The sequence below is a fragment of the Coregonus clupeaformis genome, chromosome 6 (genome assembly GCF_020615455.1).
Source record: "Coregonus clupeaformis isolate EN_2021a chromosome 6, ASM2061545v1, whole genome shotgun sequence".
NCBI classification, from domain to species: domain Eukaryota; kingdom Metazoa; phylum Chordata; class Actinopteri; order Salmoniformes; family Salmonidae; genus Coregonus; species Coregonus clupeaformis.
This window is the reverse complement of record NC_059197.1, coordinates 44,434,648-44,453,276: the sequence shown is the minus strand read 5'-3', so window position 1 is coordinate 44,453,276 and position 18,629 is coordinate 44,434,648. Positions and strand designations below refer to the sequence as shown.

Here is an 18,629-nt window from a genome sequence, read left to right as displayed (position 1 = left end):
TTTGTTATGGCTTTTTTTATTGAACTGTTATCAAGCTGAATATGTCTAATCCAATATCACTAACTTAAACTTTGATTTCCATTGATCCAACAATTTTTTCCAACAGGATATAAGCTTTAATGGACTATGGTTACGTTGTATCTATGCAAGATTAACACCTTAGCCCTTTTCCCTCTGCACCAAGTTAGGATGATATGATAATCAATAAGGAAAGCCAGTGTGTACGATAAAGCCTGCTTATCTTGACATTAGCAGATGTATTTGACAGATGTTCCTGTCAATCTTGATCCAACACTTGAGAGTTGGTATAAGAGTTGCAAGATTTGCATTCCAAACCAGATTCCTCCTGCTCTGCCCCCACTGTCACATGGCACAATCAGATAACAGAAGTTGTGGTTTACAACTTGGATTAACATGTGGTTGTCATCATCAGATCTTGATCGGATCACTATCTGATCGAGATTTGTTGCTTCTACACATGGTAATAAAATGTCTTATCTGCTGCTGCGTCCACATTGTGCCCAGATGCCATGGTCCCTCCCTGTATGCAAATTAATTCAACCTGCCTTGGACCTCCCGTTATGACACAAGCTGTATAAATTGAAAGAAAACGGCACACTTTTAGTTGTATACTCTCATCATTACAGCCTACTTTTGTTATCCAATGATTTAAGATGACCTTGACCTGTCCACAGCCGTACAAATAAATATTCGGAGAATCTCTCCCATCCCTAAAAAAGTCACCACACAAACGAGCTGAGTATCTGGATGGGAGAATATAATAATTATTTTATACAAAATATAATTATTTCACAGTATAAATAGAAATGACACTTAAGCCCTAATGCACACAGTAAAAACCGAAACAAGTTAAGTTACAAAGTAGGCTACAAAGTGCATCTCAGAATGGCGCAACGCATTATCCAAACAGCTCTGGACAGGGTTGTTCTTTACGCATGGATGTTGTCTTTATATTATTGTAATCTTGCATTGTAAATAACCTCTAGTATAGGTCTACAGCACCAAATAAAAAAAGCTACATGCTGGGAGTACAACCATGGTATAGTTTCCTCCAAATAATTGATCAGTGATAAATCGCTAACGGAACCTGAATATGATAACCTATAGCAAGACGGGTGGTCAAATTATGAAAATGCTTGGATAAAAGCGGCAATCGATATATTGAACAGTGGCCTCGTTCATGCTTACAGAAAGCTATGCGCCTTTACGCATCAGTTTAGACATCTTCTGCACTTTATTGATAGCTGGAAAATGCTCAAAGATTCACTGAATATAATACAATCAAAGGATTGCATTATAATACCAATGTATTATTTTCATATCTGACAGGCCTATAGCAACTGAAATAGACCATTCATTCTGGCTAGATCTAAACATACAGGTGGAAAATTAGGCCTAAACATTATACTTTACCATATACTTGTCATGCACTGCGATTTTCTGCTGCGACCCAAACATTGTCATTGTAGTGTTATTATTTTGTATGTATTGTATCTTTTAACATTGTGTTATATTTAAATTATTGTGCTACTTTAGGATTTTACTATTTGATAATAATCTACGATTGAAAATTGCTGTACAATTTAGTCTATGAATGCGAGAAACCAATAAAATCTACTACTACTACTACTACTACTACTACTACTTGGGTTTCTGACCATGTTCTGAGAAAGACTAATCTACATATTTCAGGTGATCTCCGTATAAAACTATTATTTGGTATTATGTTTACTTTGCAATTCAACCACTCAATTCAAGGTGTAAAATGAGATCAGTTATGCCTCTCATAAAGATGGCTGTCCGTAGTCTGATTGGGTAGTGACAATATGGAAGAAAAACAAATGGTTTTACTTCACAGACAAATATTATTCTCTACATGACTGTCTTCAGAAACTCTTCATAGACAACCAAATATCATTTATCCATCTGGTTTGATTCCATTTTTTTCCTTTCAGAGTTCTCGATAAAAATAAAAAGACAAGTGGTGCCAAGAATTGCAAGACAATGTATTTCCAGATTCATAGTTAAGTTAATATATTCATATGTAAAGTTCATGTTAATTGAGTGCATTCGGAAAGTATTCAGACCCCTTCAGTTTTTCCACATTTTGTTAAGTTACAGCCTTATTCTAAAATGTTTTTTTAAAAATATATTATCTTCAATCTATACACCATAATGAAAAAGCGAAACAGATACCTTATTTACATAAGTATTCAGACCCTTTGCTATGAGACTCGAAATTGAGGTCAGGTGCATCCTGTTTCCATTGATCATCCTTGAGATGTTTTTACAACTTGATTGGAGTGCACCTGTGGTAAATTCAATTGATTGTACATGATTTGGAAAGGCACACACCTGTCTATATAAGGTCCCCACAGTTGACAGTGCATGTCAGAGCAAAAACAAAGCCATGCGGTCGAAGGAATTGTCCGTAGAGCTCCGTGACAGGATTGTGTGCGATGCACAGATCTGGGGAAGGGTACCAAAAAATTTCTGCAGCATTGAAGGCCCCCAAGAAAAAGGCACATGACAGCCCGCTTGGAGTTTGCCAAAAGGCACCTAAAAGACTCCCAGACCATGAGAACAAGAAACTCTTTGGCCTGAATGCCAAGCATCACGTCTGGAGGATACCTGGCACCGCTCATCACCTGGCCAAAACCATCCCTACGGTGAAACATGGTGGTGGCAGCATCATGCTGTGGGGATGTCTTTTTAATAAATTAGCCAAAATGTCTAAAAACCTGTTTTTGCTTTGTCGTTATGGGGTATTGTGTGTAGATTGATGAGGAAAAAAATAAACAATTTAAACAATTTCAGAATAAGGCTGTAACCTAACAATATGTAGAAAAAGGGAGGGGGTCTGAATAATTTCCGAAGGCACACAGTACCAGTGAAAAGTTTGGACACACCTACTCATTCCAGGGTTTTTCTTTATTTTTACTATTTTCTACATTGTAGAATAGTGAAGACATCAAAACTATGAAATACACGTATGGAATCATGTAGCGTGCAAAAAAGTGTTAAACAAATCAAAATATATTTTATATTTGAGGTGCTTCAAATAGCCACCCTTTGCCTTGACGACAGCTTTGCACGCTCTTGACATTCTCTCAACCAGCTTCATGAGGTAGTCACCTGGAATGCATTTCAATTAACAGGTGTGCCTTCTTAAAAGTTAATTTGTGGAATTTCTTTCCTTCTTAATGTGTTTGAGCCAATCACTTGTGTTGTGACAAGGTAAGAGGGGTATACCGAAGATAGCCCTATTTGGTAAAAGACCAAGTCCATATTATGGCAAGAACAGCTCAAATAAGCAAAGAGAAACGACAGTCCATCATTACTTTAAAGACATGAAGGTCAGTCAATATGGAACATTTCAAGAACTTTGAAAGTTTCTTCAAGTGCAGTCTCAAAAACCATCAAGCACTATGATGAAACTGGCCCTCATGAGGACCGCCACAGGAACGGAAGACCCAGAGTTACCTCTGCTGCAGAGGATAAGTTCATTAGAGTTACCAGCCTCAGAAATTGCAGCCCAAATAAATGCTTCACAGAGTTCAAGTAACAGACATATCTCAATGTCAACTGTTCAGAGGGGACTAAGAAACCACTACTAAAGGACACCAATAAGAAGAAGAGACCAGCTTGGGCCAAGAAACACGAGCAATGGACATCAGACCGGTGGAAATTTGAGGAATTTCCTCAGGTCTGGTTCTTAAAACAAGAGAAGCAATCCTGATTTAATATCATCAACATTAATGGCATTACATTATAACTTGTTTATTGTCTAGTTGTGCTAGTTTCACATAAAATACCTAGAATTAGATATAATATCTAAATTAGACAACTCAAGACCAATTTTCTTAAAACAAGCTGAATAATCTAACACATACAGTGCTTGGGAAGATGATTTATTGGCGGACATTTTTTTAAATTAATTGCCTTGATGCAAGATGTTTTCACTTGCTAGGATTTCATTTTTTGCAGTGCGTACCAGTTTATTATCAAGTTAGACAAAACATCACATCAAGAATGTTGAGTAAGGTAAGTCACAGAAGGTGTCTGAACATTTTCCGTCCAACAACATCCAATAATTCAGCACCTCTGACAAATGTGGCGTCTGTAAATCTGCTGTGTGCAGATTCATGACTAGATTAGACTCACAATAGCATTATATTTATTTCCTGATAAGAGGCACACCCAATGATGGTACATTGGTCTGCGCTGAATAGAATATCTTAAGAAAAGTCTAATTGTTGCCAGTCACGTTCCACAGTGAGGTTTGGGCTATTTATCAATCAAAATATAATGCAATTAATCAACTTCAAACAATGATTCTTGTTAAAAACACCTAAATGAAGAACTGAACTGAAGAGAAACAATGATTAAATCTAGAGCTTAGACACTAGACTAGACTAGAGCGCTTGCTGTTTCTGGGAGGGCAGGTTCATTTTGCTGAGGGAGTTTGCTACCTTTCTGATCATTTGTGGGGCGAACCTCAACAGTCCCTCATCCCTGACCAAGTCGCTGCTATTCAGCTTGGCGTTCTTCCGCCGGCGGATATGATAGAGCCTGCCGAGATGGGAAGACACCTCTACTGTCCGGCTGTTCTGCCTCTTCACGCCATGCACTGAGATTTCAAACACAGTCCTGGGGTTGACGATCAGCTTCCCCGTTGTGTAGTGGGATTTGGGGATGGGCTCTCGCAGGACGTGCAGAAGGAAGTTAACGCCAGGGATGGTGGCCCACTCTGACAAGTTGAACCTGCTGCTTTCGTCAGTCTCCTCGATTGGGAAAACATTGTTTTCGAAGTAGAAGTTGGCCTTGTTGCCATATTTGACCTCCAGAGTGCTCAGGAGCTCCCCCCAGGTGTTGTTGTCCACAGGGACGATGATCTCATCGGGGTCATGGAGGAGGAGATACTTGGTCTGGTACATGTTCCTGTACACACAGTCATTGAGTGCAGGGATCTGGCCATAGTAGTGCAGGTCACCGGGCGACTTGCTGGCAAGCCAGCTGGAGGACACCTTGATGTGGGTGTCGATTGGCCAGGGAACTACTTCCACCAGACCCACTTCGTCTTCATAGTAATGGAGTACCTCCTCCATGTCACGGCTGCAGTTGGTCTTATAGACCACCACCCTCTGGGCCCCCAGCAGGCGGTACATCTCCATGGCCTGCACAAATTGTAGCACGTTGTTATACCCCCCAAACATGGTAGAGAGGCACACAGTGAAGTTGACAGGAAAGCCGGACTCCCTTGGTACCCTGTTTAAGATTGGGACAACAGTGATGTGCTCAGGATCAAATTCCTCAGACACCAGGCCAGCATGTGTGGGCTCACAGTCCTCTGGGATGTCACACAGGAAGTCCCCCGTGCCATAAGGGAACCAAAAGTGGGAATTGTGGATAGTCTGCTTGGCCAAAGAGGTTACCAGACGGCCTTGGCAGCACATTAAGCAGTGATGGATGGTATTTTCTGGTCGCCACACAATGGAGATGAGACGGATGCTCATGTTATGGGTCCGGTGCTCGAAGAAAGCATTCAGCACAAATGTTTTGGACCTGTGGACCGGGATGAAGGGGTCAGTGCTCAAATTTAGACTGCAGGTGTCCTTTGCCCAGTCTATCCTCCTAAACAATTGCTCTACAGACCATTCCTTAGTAAATAAAATAAAAATCACATATCCCAAGGTGAACAGAGTCAAACCCAGATATATCTTCTTCATTGTCAGAGTTGAGGGGCTGATGAGGGTCTCTCTGAAGAAAGCTGCAGAACACAAATGGCCATACAAGGGTCAGAAAGCAGTGTGCAAACATCAACATATTTAAAAGACACAATCTGAGATAGGTACATCCATTTTTTTACTTAGAAATTAATTATATATAGTAGATTTATTTTACATTTAAAGTGGAACTGACAGTGTTTTAACAACATTAAATCGTATTCAAATCTGTACACACTCCCAGGAAGAATATGACGCCTTTAAAAAAACAAACATTTTCTAACAAGCAAGCACTTAGATATGGTGATTTTCACATTTTTATACTTTCATAGGAATGTTTGGGAATGTCATTGGCAGCAGAGAACTGGAAGGAATGACGACCAAAGGAGGTGTTGGCTTTGGGGATGACCAGTGAGATATACCTTCTGGAGCGCAGACTACGGGTGGGTGTTGCTATGGTGACCAGTGAGCTAAGATAAGACGGGGATTTGCCTAGCAGTGATTTATAGATGACCTGGAGCCAGTGGGTTTGGCGACGAATATGTAGTGAGGGCCAGCCAACAAGAGCGTACAGGTCACAATGGTGGGTAGTATATGGGGCTTTGGTGACAAAACGGATGGCACTGTGATAGACTACATCCAATTTGCTGAGTAGAGTGTTGGAGGCTATTTTGTAAATAACATAGCCGAAGTCAAGGATTGGTAGGATAGTCCGTTTTATGAGGGCATGTTTGGCAGCATGAGTGAAGGAGGCTTTGTTGCGAAATAGGAAGCCGATTCTAGATCTAACTTTTGATTGGAGATGCTTAATGTGAGTCTGGAAGGAGAGTTTACAGTCTAACCAGACACCTAGGTATTTGTAGTTGTCCACATACTCTAGGTCAGACCCGCCAAGAGTAGTGATTCTAGTCGGGTGGGCGGGTGCAAGTAGCGTTCGCATGGGAAAGTTGCAGCGGAGGGTGCAGAGCTGGTGGCCGGGGTAGTGCTAGCCAGGTGGAAAGCATGGCCAGCCGTAGGAAAATGCTTGTTGCAATTCTTGTAGATTTATCGGTGGTGACAGTGTTTCCTAGCCTCAGTGCAGTGAGCAGTTGGGAGGAGGTGCTCTTATTCTCCATGGACTTTACAGTGTCCCAAAACTTTTTGGAGTTAGTGCTACAGGATGCAAATTTCTGTTTGAAAAAGCTAGCCTTTGCTTTCCTAACTGATTGTGTATATTGGTTCCTGACTTCCCTAAAAAGTGGCATATCCCGGGGGCTGTTCGATGCTAATGCAGTACGCCACAGGATGTTTTTGTGCTGGTCAAGGGCAGCCAAGTCTGAGGAGAACCAGGGGCTATATCTGTTCTTAGTTCTGAAATTTTTGAATGGGGCATGCTTATTTAAGATTGAGAGGAAAGCACTTTTAAAGAACAACCAGGCATCCTCTACTGTCGGATATATTGAAGCAACATCTTAAGACATCAGTCAGGAAGTTCAAGCTTGGTCGCAAATGGGTCTTCCAAATGGACAATGACCCCAAGCATATTTACATTTACATTTACAGACATACTTCCGAAGTTGTGGCAAAATGGCTTAGGACAACAAAGTCAAGGTATTGGAGTGGCCATCACAAAACCCTGACCTCAAACCTATAGAAAATGTGTGGGCAGAACTGAAAAAAGCATGTGTGAGCAAGGAGTCCTACAAACCTGACTCAGTTACACCAGCTCTGTCAGGAGGAATGGGCCAAAATTCACCCAACTTATTGTGGGAAGCTTGTGGAAGGCTACCCGAAATGTTTGACCCAAGTTAAACAATTTAAAGGCAATGCTACCAAATACTAATTGAGTGTATGTAAACTTCTGACCCACTGGGAATGTGATGAAAGGAATAAAAGCTGAAATAAATCATTCTATCTACTATTATTCTGACATTTCACATTCTTAAAATAAAGTGGTGATCCTAACTGACCTAAGACAGGGAATTTTTACTAGGATTAAATGTCAGGAATTGTGAAAAACTGAGTTTAAATGTATTTGGTTTAGGTGTACGTTAACTTCCGACTTCAACTGTATATGCAAATAAGCCATTTGCAACATGGGCCTGCCATCCTTCACTTTGAACTAGACTGTGTTTATATATATATATATTTTTTTTTCTTCTTTTTGTCATTTAGCAGACGCTCTTATCCAAAGCGACTTTCAGGAGCAATTAGGGTTAAGTGCCTTGCTCAAGGGCACAGACAGATTTTTCACCTAGTCGGCTCGGGGATTAGAACCAGCGACCTTTCGGTTACTGGCACAACGCTCTTAACCACTAAGCTACCTGCCGCCCCGGTGTTTACAGGCAGTATATCAACAGAGGGTCTTTAGATCATTAGAAAGCATTTGCCAAAAGCCATAAAAAATACACCTGAATGGATTTATGCAAATATCACTGGAGTCCTCTTACATTTGGGAACTTTACAGTCCTATTGATCAAACAACCATGAACAGGAAGGCTCTCTCTCCCTCAGTTATATGCAAATCATCAACAACTAAACTAGCTAGAGCAAGATGTGCTGAAATCGAACGAGGGAACAGCTTGTAGTTGGCCGTCAAAATTGCACTGATAAACGATGACAACTGAATGGGAACTTGCCTGCCCGCCAATTTGATTGATGCCAAATACATTTGATTGACAAATAAGATATGCCAACTATGGATAACAGTCGTTCAAGATCAGCATAGCTAGCTAGCAAAGTGATTTACATTTCTTCCTAGCTAACCAAATGAGAACGTACAGTAATGCGGTAATGAACCAAGGTAAAGTTGGTTTAAATTTCAACAGACATTCAGACCTTCAAACGTCAATAGCTCACGAACAAGTTGTGCTACATACCTCAAGTTAGGCTCGTTATGATGGTAAAAAAGTGTACAATATTGCACAGGTCTTGTTTTCCCGATTCCGACCCCAGTTTCATAATCACATGGCAATTTAAAGGCAGCCTGATGCGCAGTCAATGCAACTAGTTAGGGACCGTCAACAAAGTGCATAATCACGATATTAACATTTCAATAGCTCTGACACCATGTGACTTAGCAACCTAATTTCAACTGTCCATTATTCCTTACACAGGGGCAAGTTCCACTTATATACACTGCTCAAAAAAATAAAGGGAACACTTAAACAACACAATGTAACTCCAAGTCAATCACACTTCTGTGAAATCAAACTGTCCACTTAGGAAGCAACACTGATTGACAATACATTTCACATGCTGTTGTGCAAATGGAATAGACAACAGGTGGAAATTATAGGCAATTAGCAAGACACCCCCAATAAAGGACTGGTTTTGCAGGTGGTGACCACAGACCACTTCTCAGTTCCTATCCTTCCTGGCTGATGTTTTGGTCACTTTTGAATGCTGGCGGTGCTTTCACTCTAGTGGTAGCATGAGACGGAGTCTACAACCCACACAAGTGGCTCAGGTAGTGCAGCTCATCCAGGATGGCACATCAATGCGAGCTGTGGCAAGAAGGTTTGCTGTGTCTGTCAGCGTAGGGTCCAGAGCATGGAGGCGCTACCAGGAGACAGGCCAGTACATCAGGAGACGTGGAGGAGGCCGTAGGAGGGCAACAACCCAGCAGCAGGACTGCTACCTCCGCCTTTGTGCAAGGAGGAGCAGGAGGAGCACTGCCAGAGCCCTGCAAAATGACCTCCAGCAGGCCACAAATGTGCATGTGTCTGCTCAAACGACTCCATGAGGGTGGTATGAGGGCCCGATGTCCACAGGTGGGGGTTGTGCTTACAGCCCAACACCGTGCAGGACGTTTGGCATTTGTCAGAGAACACCAAGATTGGCAAATTCGCCACTGGCGCCCTGTGCTCTTCACAGATGAAAGCAGGTTCACACTGAGCACGTGACAGACTTGACAGAGTCTGGAGACGCCGTGGAGAACGTTCTGCTGCCTGCAACATCCTCCAGCATGACCGGTTTGGTGGTGGGTCAGTCATGGTGTGGGGTGGCATTTCTTTGGGGGGGCCGCACAGCCCTCCATGTGCTCGCCAGAGGTAGCCTGACTGCCATTAGGTACCGAGATGAGATCCTCAGACCCCTTGTGAGACCATATGCTGGTGCGGTTGGCCCTGGGTTCCTCCTAATGCAAGACAATGCTAGACCTCATTTGGTTGGAGTGTGTCAGCAGTTCCTGCAAGAGGAAGGCATTGATGCTATGGACTGGCCCGCCCGTTCCCCAGACCTGAATCCAATTGAGCACATCTGGGACATCATGTCTCGCTCCATCCACCAACGCCACATTGCACCACAGACTGTCCAGGAGTTGGCGGATACTTTAGTCCAGGTCTGGGAGGAGATCCCTCAGGAGACCATCCGCCACCTCATCAGGAGCATGCCCAGGCGTTGTAGGGAGGTCATACAGGCACATAGAGGCCACACACACTACTGAGCCTCATTTTGACTTGTTTTAAGGACATTACATCAAAGTTGGATCAGCCTGTAGTGTGGTTTTCCACTTTAATTTTGAGGGTGACTCCAAATCCAGACCTCCATGGGTTGATAAATTTGATGTCCATTGATAATTTTTGTGTGATTTTGTTGTCAGCACATTCAACTATGTAAAGAAAAAAGTATTTAATAAGATTATTTCATTCATTCAGATCTAGGATGTGTTATTTTAGTGTTCCCTTTATTTTTTTGAGCAGTGTATATAAAATCATTTAAAATCCAATAGCTCCTTGACCATGTGAAGTAGACACCTCAAACCAACTTTGGAGTATTAACAGGGTAGGGACACACATCACACATGCTTTGGTTTTCTGACAAATTCTTTAATGTTCTTTTACCTTAATTTATTTGTTACAATTTTTACTTAGAATTTAAATAAATCCTTGATCACATGACCTAGGCACCTAAAACCAACTTTGTTTTGTTCACAGGTTAGGGACACATTGCACACCCTTTGGTTTTTCCAAAAGCAGGATGTTGTCAAAGTCAAACATGGGGGAGATGCAGACAGTGAACTCGTAGGGGAAGGACTCGTTGCGGGCCCTCAGGTTCAAGACTGGTATGAAAGGAGGCTCTTCATCTGGCAAGTCAATGTAAAGGGCTATGCGGTTGGGGGCTTCACATCTATGAGGGACTGGGCACATGATGTCAGCTGTGCCATAGTCAAATGTATAGTGGTCAGAGTGGATGCTGTTAACAGCTGAAGAGTTGTATTTTTGTCCATCGCAGCAGAATTAGCACTGAAAGACTGCCTTCTCACTCGCAGAGTGCGATGGCGATTATTCAAATCTCTGATACCATAAATGTATGTGCGTCGCCAATGGCCACCTAGGGGCTTTCTTCACTGTTGAGCTGCACACTGCCAAAGGTTGGTGGGGGGCTGTGGTTGTCAATCTTCCAGGCCTGGTTGAGTTGACAGTTGATTTGAAAGGGACCCAGAGTTGGTTATATACAGTAAGTTGCTACAGTTGAGGAGTGTGAGGAAAAGTGTGCTGAGTATAAGGCTCAGGAGAAGGAGCCTCAGCCAACTCAGCTTTATCTTGTTTAGTGGAAACCTGCCTGACTTCTTCACATAGCTCCTCCTGAAACCCCTCCATGAAATCAAGAAACAGTTGTAAGGACTGGGACATATAATAAAATAACATTTTATGATACACCATTGGCTTTGACATTTATCAAGAAAATGTAATGTGGGGTAATTATGTTCATAAAGCACATGTTAGAAGAGTTCAAAACAAGTAAATGAACTGAACACTTATTATTCAGGATTGTCTATTATTGTGTAAGCAGCCACAAAGAGATTGTAGTATGCAATGTCTCAATGCAATATTTACACTGATTATACCAAGCATTAGGAAACCTTCCTAATATTGAGTTGCACCCCCCTTTTGCCCTCAGAACAGCCTCAATTCGTCGGGGCATGGACTCTACAAGGTGTTGAAAGCGTTCCACAAGGATGCTGGTCCATATTGACTCCCGAGTGGCGCAGTGGTCTAAGGCACTGCATCTCAGTGCTTGAGGTGTCACTACAATTACACTACACTTCAATTCCAGGCTGTATCACAACCGGCCGTGATTGGGAGTCCCATAGGGCGACGCACAATTGGCCCAGCGTCGTCCGGGTTTGGCCGGTGTAGGCTGTCATTGTAAATAAGAATTTGTTCTTAACTGACTTGCCTAGTTAAATTAAGTTAAAATAAAAATTTATAAAATGCTTCCCACAGTTGTGTCATGTTGACTGGATGTCCTTTGGGGGGTGGACCATTCTTGATACACACGGGAGACTGTTGAGCGTGAAAAACCCAGCAGCGTTGCAGTTCTTGACACAAACCAGTGCGCCTGGCACCTACTATCATACCCCGTTCAAAGGCACTAAAGTATTTTGTCTTGTTCATTCACCCTCTGAATGGCACACATACACAATCCATGTCTCGATTGTCTCAAGGCTTAAAAATCCTTCTTTAACCTGTCTCCTCCCCTTCATCCACATTGACTGACGTGGATTTAACAAGTCACATCAATAATGGATTGTAGTATCTGAAAGTCTATGATTTTGCTGACATTTGCAAATGGTGTAATAGATGAACTTTACTCTGCTTTGCTGAAACATCTGGAAAGCATTATTACATAGGCTTCTTGGGGACATTTGAAGATATGGGGAGGCCAGGGATTGGTCTATCAAAAACCACCCATCTTATGTTACATAGGATATAAATACCATGTTTTGAACAAAGGACGGAGAGAATAACATATTAGAGATTGGGTCAGTTGTTCTCCGGATTTCTGCAGGAGTCTGTAAATTGATACTGTAATCTTTGATTTAATAAACCATTATAATCAAGGACAGTGTCAGCGGATTTCTTGTCTACACAGCATGTCAGCATCGTTGTCTCGGCACCACAGAATGGCGACGAGGATTTTTGGGACGTGTTGCGTCTCTTCAGCGTTCCATTCATGAGCTACGAAGTGACTCCCGCTCAAGAGGCCGGCAGATAAGGTGAGCTTTCTCACAAACTTTGGGCGCTGGTCGGTTCGTGTGCTGTGTGTGTGCGCTGAGGAGATGTACCATTTTAGGACTTGCATGTGCGCTTTGCTCTTATTTGCTCTGTGATGAGAATCCGTTCTAAATTTCTAAATTTGTTTGCGTTGGGAACAACGCAAACAGGGGGGAGTGTCTATAGGAATTGTTAACACTGGGCACACGGATATTTGGCTTGAATAAAATTAAAAGGAGTGTCCAGGAATAGCATGAAGGAATAAGGCCAGGAAATAAGGAAAAAGTATACTATTAGGACGTCGCTGATTTAAGGAAGCCCTCAAACGAGGCGATCATTAGGATGAGCCGAAAATCCTGAAAACTCACTAGGTTGATTTTTAAGGTCAGTTCTGGGAACTGGAGTTTGTGGAAGATACATTTAATTGTACGTTACCTCTCGACATATAGTTGACAAGGTACGTGTTCGAAGTAACCTCTCATTGAATATCTGCAACTCGAGGTAGCAGAAATTTAGGAAGGAACAATGAGAAATAAGGAGCGACGGTAGCATGCTTAGTGTATTGTATGAACGGATGCATTCCTCTTGAATTGTGTGTGTGTGAGAGGCAGACAGCCTATGCGTGTGTGTGAATGGGGAGGTCTCTGCTGTGTGTCGACTAAGGCTATGACAACAGGGGTTTTAGTTTTTTGTAAGGAAATATGTTAGGTAAGGTTAAAACCTTATATGAGTCTCTATAGAAGAGAACGTTTAATAATTGTTAAAAAACTATGAGCCCCTGGGAGGACGATTATTTGTAATGGATAAGAAAATAACTATAAATCTGCAGATTACAATAAGTGAAGATAAGAAACTTTGAAGTAGGATTTGTGTTCTATGTTCTGTGTTGGTTTGTGAGTTTTGTTAAGTGTTACTGTTTGTCTGTGTTGGAAATAACGGCGGGACAGCTGGTCTGTCTGCTTTCTGTTGTTTAGCTTGGAGAGAGCTGCTTGGGAGAGCTCCTCTTGCTTTGAAATCGCACTGGTGAATGAGCTGCGCATGCGTGGGATTTTATGAGTTTAGAGTTACGTAGAGCAAATATGCCACTAACCTGCCTGCACTGAGCTGCTGTGACACGCAGACTTAGTGCTGCAGGGATGTGAAAAGGTGGAGATTTTGAATACACACGGATAAAGTATTCTGTTTGATAAGTGACTGTTGCTTTTTTGATAACAGACTGATCAATTGATGTAATTAAGAATTGCACATTGGAGTTGTTTGTGCATGGGTTGGTTTGATTAGAGTTGTGTTGGAAATCCAGCACTGACATTATTATGTAAAATTAAGGTAATTGGGTGATTATTAAGCAATTGGTTTGTGAGTGCTGTAGTGTTGCTGTATTACAGGTCTTTCTTTTTTGGATTGCTCTGAAGTTGACTAGTTTCCTTTACTTTTCCTGACCGGATGTGGTTAGATTGCCACTAATCAATAATTTCGTAAAATAAAATATAATAAAAATAAATAAAAATAATTAATAATAATTTTATTATTAAATAGGAGGGATTGATAAACAACATAGCTAAACGTTTTTTGGGTTTACAAATGTATTATTTAAAATAATAATAATAATAAAATAATTCACAATAAAGGAATATAAAAGAGTGGTTACAATGGGGAAAAGGGACATCAAAACTATGAAAGTAATTACTCCTGTTGATGTAGTACAAAATAGTAATCCTCTAGTTAATGGTATTGCAAGGTTATCTGGAAAATGGAATAAATGTTGTCCTGACATTGAACAACCATGGCCGGTGGAAGGGACTCTTAACCCAGACGTCATCAACATAATGAAAGTGCTTGTGTCGACTTATAAGGCAGATCAAAAGAAGGGAAAAAAGGGGAACAACGTAAAGCAAAGAGACAAAGAGAGCTGGGTGTTCTTAAGCTGTTTGAAAATAAAGGACAAAAACTGATAAAAGATACAAAAGATAAAAGAGACAGAGGTATAGAGAAAATGGCAAAAGAGGTGAAGGTAACAGAAAAACTAATGGAAGAAGTCAATACACCTTTCTCACATACGGATTCAGCAAAAAGACCCCCACCTTACGAGGAAAAAGTAGAGTTTAAGGACGTCTATCCTCAGCTTCCAGTGATCATTCAGGAGGGTGATTATTGCATCAGAGATGAAGATGAACGAATAATAGAGAGAGGACAAGCAGAAACGACCATAAAGATGAATCCAAACTCCAAAAGTAAGAAGAAAACGAGATGTCTGGAAACTAAGGGTGGAGTGAGGTTCAGGAGGATGGAATTTGAAGATGATGATGATGATGATCAGAGTGATTCAGAAGAGATCATGAGCGGAAAGAAGGGGTGATGGAAGTTGGAAGAAGAAGGATACAAGAGATTCGATCTCTGATGAAAGTGAAGATGGAGACAGCGATGAAGATTTGGAGATTAAAGGTGCTTCATATTCAAAAGGATTTTATCCTACAATGACTAGCACAGAAGACATAGAAAGAGATATAGATCGATGCATATCATGCCTGGATAAGGCCAATAATTTAGAAGAAGTAAGAGAACTGGAAGAACAACTCAAGAAGCTGAAGATACAGAAGAAAAAATGGCTGAAAAAAGGATCCCAAGAATTGGAGAAGTATACATTGAGGCCAAGACAAGGGAGCACAAGTAAGGAGATGATGCCAGTGATAATTCGAGGACAGAACCTGGAGTATAAGCCTTTGCAGAATACCGATATGTCAGATATACTTGAGAAGCTGCCTACTCTTCAAGATGGAGCATATCCTTGGATTTCCAAGTTGGAAGAAATTACGGTGGGAACACAGTCTGCCATAGGAGACATTAAGAGACTTTTGGCTAATCTCCTTGGGATTCCAGGTATGGAAGAAATGTTTCAGAGAGCTGGACTTCATCGATATGTGGGGACTGCGGTGAATTATCCTGAATTGTTAGCTGCAAGCAGAAATCGGCTGTGGAGAGCACTGAAAGATACGTTTCCAACAAATGTGCATCCTGACAACATTCTGATTGACCCACTAGGACAACAAGAAAATCAGAGAGCCTATGTGTCAAGAGTTCATCAAGTGTGGAGAAATATTACCGGAAATGATCCAGATGTGAGTCAAATTGAGCAGTCAAACTGGCAGAGGTTGTTGGACTTGGAAGCATGACAAAAGGTGTCTATACAGATCATATAGCCCATCAAGTGGATCTGTACCGGAAAAAGGAACACAACCAGAAAGAACAGGACCAAGAAACTCTCAGAAAACGCAATCAAATACAACTGGTGGAGAATAAGAAGGAGAAGAAACAAGCTTTGGTTATGCAGAATCAGTGTGCACCAAATCAACAATCACTGCCACAGCTTCAACCGAACCAGTTCCAACCGCAATTGTACCAGCCACCAATAGCGGTACCAGTTGTTTCATATCCACAGCCAGTTTCTGGACAGACACAGAATTGAAGAGGAAGAGGACGAGAAGGCTTAGGAAGAGGAAGAGGAGGAAGATTTAAGCCATACTTCCAGCAATCTTCAGAAGTGTGTTATAATTGTGGACAGGTTGGTCACTTTGCCCGTGAGTGTAATGGGCCAGGAGGAAACACCAGAGGGAATTTCAGAGGAAGATACAGGGGCCAGTCAAGATCATCTGGAGGACCGGTGAACCCTTATAGGGGCCCGGAGCAAGGATTCTAGAGGTGCCCAGAAGATCCGAAAGGGGGGTGTCAGCTGGTAGCATCAGGACCGGAAAAAGATCCAACAATTGAGGTGAAAGTAAACAAACGACCATTGGAAGTTATGGCGGATAGCGGAGCTGCTTTTACCTGTGTTCGGCCTGAAGATGCTACACATCTCCCTATGTCCAATCAACTAATTAGGACAATCGGATTTGAGGGAGTGAAACAGCTGATTCCTCTTACGGAACCAATTAAGCTCTGCTATGAAAATCAGAAAATTACAATACCCATACTGGTATCGGAACATACACCTATCACATTGTTGGGAAGAGATGCATTGTGTAAATTGAACTGTACAATAAAATGTACACCGGACGGCTGTCTGGTAGAAGTGCCAAAGGAAAAGGTTTACCAATTGTTGATGACGACAGAGATGGATTCTTCTTCAGTATTCTGGATTGGAAATCTCAGTGAAGATTTTTTGAAGCAGGCTAAGATATGGGAGAAATTCATTGTGGCAAACATGCCAGATGCGAGGCTTCCGGAATATCCATTTCATTGTACGCTCAAGTATTTCAAGAATGCTGCCCAATCGAACTCAGAGGAATGGTTGAGTTATCAACCAAAGAAAGTTCAACTCAGCTCATGTTGCATAATTTTAGGACCACAAGGAGCGGCTATGAAGATAAACACAGACGATTATCTGGATAAAGAATTTGAGATTGAGAAGAGTGTGCCACATGTGACCTTGTTGGTTTCTGAAGGCTATGAGCAGAAGCAAATAGGAGCAATGATGACAGAAGCAGAGAAAGCTGTTTTCGTACCGATGAAAGAGAATTTGGCGATTTGGAGGAGTGAAGATCAGCGATTTCTCAAAATCATGATTTCGGCTCAAGGACAAGGAGAGCTACAAGCTGTACGGATGACACATGAATCTATTTGCAGTGCGAAGATGGATTCAGACTCTATGAAAGAGGAGATGTTGTAACAAGTTCCAGAATGTTTGTGGTCTCAACACAGTACCGATATTGGACTTGTGAAATCAGCCCAACCGGTGAAAGTTGAACTTCGACCAGGAGCCAAACCTCCTTGGAAGAATCAGTATCCATTGAAAGATGAAGCAATCCAAGGGATCGAACCACAAATTGAAGGACTTTCGAAAGCAGGTGTTTTGAAGACAATAAAAAATCCTCAGAGTAACAATCCTTTGTTGTCTTTGGAGAAACCATGAGGGGTTGATAGTAGCGCCTCTAGACCTATTAGGTCTGATGATTCAGGAAGCACATGGGTTAGCTAATGTTGCAAGGGGGGAGGTTAGGAGAAAGATCACAAAGGAGTATGGTTTTTGGGCACCATATTTGCTTGAACAGGTTGACTATGTCATAGGCAGGTGCACAATCTGTCTGAAAAATAATGATCGCAGGGGTGTGACTGTTATTCCTGGTTAAATTCCTACACCAAGAGGTGCATAAGATGTCCAACTAAGTTAAAAGATGCTCAGTCGGTTGCAAAGTTCTTGTGTAAAGAAGTCATAAGCAGGTGGGGACTTCCCGATCAAATATCCTCAAATTAGTGGGAAAGAGTTTTGTGGATAAATCAGTGAAATGGTTTTTGAAAAAATTTGGGAAAAAAGTCAGACTAAAATGTTATGAAAACTAGGGTTGAAGTAACTCTAGGAAATGTTCAATATCTGATTGTGCGAAGATTTTTACATTTCTTTGCATATTATTGTGATATTTAGTGTTTTCTTATGAATCAAAGGGGGGAAATGGAATGTGATTAATTTTTATATATCATTTATATATAATTTTTATATTATTGTTGATATTGATGTTTTAATTTGCATGTGTTGTTTTGCAAAAGATACTGGTTGGTGTTTTCTTTTCTTCCAGAAGTATATGGGGGTGTGTAGAGTGGGATTCAAATACTCAAACATGGACAATATGAATGGATTGGAGGAAGCAGAACAAGGATGGTGTGGAAATGTTCAGATTCCATCATCGACGTTGCATTGAAAATCGACACTGCTGAGGAGATGCGGTATAGTGGACTACATTCCAGTGTCTGCAATGATATATAGACATATTTGCATGTGTAATACATAATTTGTGTCATATTCTTTCTGTATAAATTTTTGAAGAATTATGTTTTCTGTTGTTGGGTACATGTGGGGACCTCAGATGTTTTTGTTTATTTCGTTGAAGCTTAGGGATATTGGGTCTAGGCA

The 18,629-nt window shown here is 41.5% G+C and overlaps 1 protein-coding gene across 1 annotated transcript; it reads right to left on the bottom strand.

The window, feature by feature from the left end:
• Positions 1-3,950: 3,950 nt before the first annotated feature.
• Positions 3,951-8,693, bottom strand: si:zfos-464b6.2 (beta-1,4-galactosyltransferase galt-1). Its single transcript, XM_041878810.2, has 2 exons — positions 8,606-8,693; positions 3,951-5,791 (listed from the first exon to the last, which is right to left on the bottom strand). The coding sequence occupies exon 2, from the start codon at positions 5,748-5,750 to the stop codon at positions 4,437-4,439; it is 1,314 nt and encodes a 437-aa protein (XP_041734744.1). The 5' UTR covers positions 5,751-5,791; positions 8,606-8,693; the 3' UTR covers positions 3,951-4,436.
• Positions 8,694-18,629: the final 9,936 nt, after the last annotated feature.

Bases quoted from the DNA above. Each gene is read 5' to 3' on its own strand.
- si:zfos-464b6.2 (XM_041878810.2), bottom strand. From the start codon at position 5,750: ATGAAGAAGATATATCTGGGTTTGACTCTGTTCACCTTGGGATATGTG.